This window comes from Piliocolobus tephrosceles, unplaced genomic scaffold, assembly GCF_002776525.5.
Source record: "Piliocolobus tephrosceles isolate RC106 unplaced genomic scaffold, ASM277652v3 unscaffolded_14623, whole genome shotgun sequence".
Classification (NCBI taxonomy): Eukaryota; Metazoa; Chordata; class Mammalia; order Primates; family Cercopithecidae; genus Piliocolobus; species Piliocolobus tephrosceles.
In genome coordinates, this window is record NW_022296114.1 from 3,734 (window position 1) to 7,401 (window position 3,668).

Genomic DNA, 3,668 nt, shown 5'->3' on the forward strand with positions numbered 1-3,668 from the left:
CTATGTTTGGGTCCTGTGTCTCAAGCCAATGGATTCCAAGAATCAGAGGATATTGTGCTGCATGAATAATGTCAAACTGGAGCTCTACTGCATGGTTTCCAATTTTAACTTTGACAGGTGATGTTTCCTTATTTATGGGTGCATTAATAAGTGGACGGCCGTCGACAGTTTCCAGCATCAGAGGGAAGATATTACTGCGATGGGCAGCTTCTCTCAAAGAACCACAGTATGATCATGCTGTTTTTGTAGGAGCCTGAATCTACCATTGCTTGCTCAAAGAATTGTTGTCTTCCTTTCAGAGCTCAGTCGGATTTCAACAGTAAGCCATAGTGTATGAGACATGGATATTGGAAGAGAGGGGGATGCATATTTGTAGATTGGCCTGTCTGGGGTCCCCCTTACTGGCAGGCCTCAATGTTTCCTGCCTGCAGGGCTTGATGAGACCTGACAGGGCAATCTCTGGCAAAATGACTAGGATAACCACAGTAGAGCCATAAGTGGCCTTTGCACCAACGGGCCCATTCAGCTTCACTGTTGTGTGGACAGTTCATTGCAGCTTGCATAGGTTGGTTTTCATCTGGTGGACTCTCAGGCCCATCTCCCTCTGCAGAGGAGCTTTTCCCTAATGGATTGGGATCAAGCTTCTCTTCTAAGCTGATGCACTGAGTGATGAGATCAGATAGGTGGGTGGCTGGGCTTGTGTGAAACAGTTAATCTCGTATAGAACTGGCAAACCCTTCTTGAAATTGAATGCAGAGAGTGTTTTCATCCCAGTTCAGCTCTTGAGCAACGAGGTGGAAGTGGGTTGTTACATGACCCTCCCCTTGGCAGAGTTGACAGATACACTGGTTGGCATCTTCCATGTTTTCGGGATTATCAAAAGTATCCTGGAGCACATGTATGAAACTTTCACATTGACCCGGTAAGGGGCTTTGGATATCCAGTAAGAGCTGGAACCACCATCCTGCCTTATCAGAGAAGCAATTGCCAACAAAGCTCACCAGAGCTGCCTCAGTGGTACACAGGTGCCCTTTGACTCTCATGTAACTCTTCAGTTGAAGCAGGAACTCAGGAAGCTTCTGGGAGTCTCCATTGAAAGTTAAAGGGTATTTCAGGGGGAAAGCTGTAGCCTCTAACCCAATAGGGGCCTGTGGAAACTCTGGAGCTGCCAATGTCTCCACAACTATTAGACTCTCCAGGGACTCCTGGGTTGCTGAGAGTTCTAGGAATTCCTGGGCATTTGAAGGCTCCAGAAGATCTTGGGGAGGTGGAAGCTCAAGGAACTCTAGCTGTGCTGCAGTCTCCTGGCATTTTGTTGCCTCCTGGGGCTTCTCAATATTTGGGGGATCCTGGGGTTCTGAATTCTCGAGCTCTTGGGCTGATGTGGAATCCTGGGTGTCTGCAGACCCCTGGCCCTCCAAGACTGCTGGGATCTCATGGATCATTGAAGGTTTCTTGGACTCCTGAGTTGCGGGAGGCTCCAGGGACTCTGGGGATGCTGGGGCCTCCTGGAGCTCCCAGGCTGCTGGGGGTTCCCAGGGCGGAAGCTCCTGTGGCTCTGGTGGCTTCTGGGGCTCCTTGAACTCTGGGGTCTTTTGGGACTCCCAGGCTGCTGGGGGATTCGTGTGCTCTGGGAGCTTCTGGGGCTCCTTGGCCTCTGAGGACTTTCGGAGTAGATCATCCTCCTTAGCTGTTTGTGACTTCTGAAGCTCTGAGATCTGGGCCCGGAGGGTAGCATTTTCTTCCATCAGCCGCTGCACTTGAGCCTGCAGAATTTCATTCTCTAATTTCAGAGCAATATAGGAGGCTGCTAAGTCCTCCACCATCTTTTGAGGAAATGGGCATGATTTGACAGTTTGCTACCAAGAGAGATTGGGTGGGCGTTTGTGAGATCGTTCCTGACAGCTGCTTACAGGCAGATGTCAGGCTCAGTGAGTTTTCCAAGGGGTGGGGATTTGGGCCCCACCAAGGCTGATTATCAAGAGGTCACTGGGAGCCTCCGGAGCTCAGCAAGAAGGAGCCTCCGGAGCTCAGTAAGGGGAAGTGTCAGATACACTGCGAAGAGAGTGGGAGCTGAGGATCAGAAACTGTGGAAAGCACACATTCAACATAAATCAAAACAAAATCTGCCCAACAATGCTGGGTTTCTTTTACCATAGGCTTATGTTCATGAGCTGGGGTATATATGCTGGATCTGACTCCGTGACATTTTAAGAACAGCACCTATCCCAGACTGTGCATGTCATTTTGCATTTATCCTTTGAAACTTAACATTATATCAAAAGCAACTATTCCACATTATTTTCTGTTTTATATAGTCTTTAATTTTGAATACCTGCCTAATATTCCAATGTAACATTTGGAATTTAAAAGCTGCTTTCAGTGACTAAATCAAATGTTTGAGCAATGTGGGAATTTTAGACTCTGTGGTGGGCCAACCCAAGATATATTTTTGGGTGACTAGGGTGGTAGGAAGTAGGAGGGAGCTCTTTCTGACACCTCAGAAATCATACCACATAAGTAACCACACAAGACTAGCCTCAGGAGAAAACAAGCAAAAGTTGACTAAATATATATATATGCCCTCAGCAGACACATGCATATTATTTATAAAAATGCCTCAAAATAGTTAAGAAAATAATCTTTATAAATGTACGTTACCGTTCAGAGACTTAGTCCAGGAGCTTGGCTGTCTGTGTACCCATCGCTGAGGAGGGAAATGTGTAAATGGCTGTGGAAGCTTGCCTTTTCTGCACACACTGAACTCAAGCAAACACACCCACTCCCAGAACACATTCCAACTCTCCTCAGTAACATAGCTTTTTAAAGTGTGGAAGAGTTTTTTGACAGTACCTCACAGTTCAGAGCTGCAAGGAAAGTAGGATGCTGTGCTGATGTGAAGCAGCTTCATGCACTCAGTCCTTGGTTACTTTAATGAATATTTGGCCAGGAAATTGGGAGTAATACCACTGCCCTTGTGAAAAGTTGCAAACATTTTTGAATGACCACAGTGGTTTGGGATGTGATTTTTTATGTCTGTCTCATGTAACCTACTCTTACTTTGTCCAAATTGGGCCATTTGTTTACTTCTCGCTCAGGGAACAGCCTGCAAACCCTCAGCCCCTTCCCTTGCTTACTACCTATTCAGTCCCTAGAGTTTTTCCTTGCAATGTTTTCTTGGAAAATTAACCATGGACAGATCTAGAAAAGGTATAAAAGGATACAAATGTCAGGGAGACCAACTGTGTTGGTGGGTACTTATAGCAGTCTTACAGAGTCCCTGGCTCTTTCTGAATGTCCTGGACCAAGGATCTCATGCTTCCCTGAACTGATCTGGTGCCCCAAGTAGCACTCAGGACATTCACTAAAGACTGGCCTCTTGGGAAGTGACCCTACTCAGAATCTCACTTTCTCTTCTCATGCCTGATCCCAGTTATGCCTTGGTTATGGGCTATGTGGCCATTTTAGGCAAGGCTTAGGGGCAACTATTTTTATCCAAGTGAGGAGTGGGGTTGAGGATTGCATGTGGCCATTTCAACTCACGCATCATGTCAACCATGGTCCCATGTCTCCTTTTTTTTATTATTATACTTTAAGTTCTAGGGTACATGTGCATAACGTGCAGGTTTGTTACATATGTATACTTGTGCCATGTTGGTGTGCTGCAC

General features: G+C 46.4%; 1 protein-coding gene across 1 annotated transcript; it reads right to left on the reverse strand.

Moving 5' to 3' along the window:
* Positions 1-398: 398 nt before the first annotated feature.
* RTL3 (retrotransposon Gag like 3) lies at positions 399-2,837 on the reverse strand. The gene is given in 2 exon segments (XM_023202319.1): positions 399-2,055; positions 2,662-2,837. A coding segment is annotated over 1 exon segment (1,428 nt). The 5' UTR covers positions 1,827-2,055; positions 2,662-2,837.
* Positions 2,838-3,668: the final 831 nt, after the last annotated feature.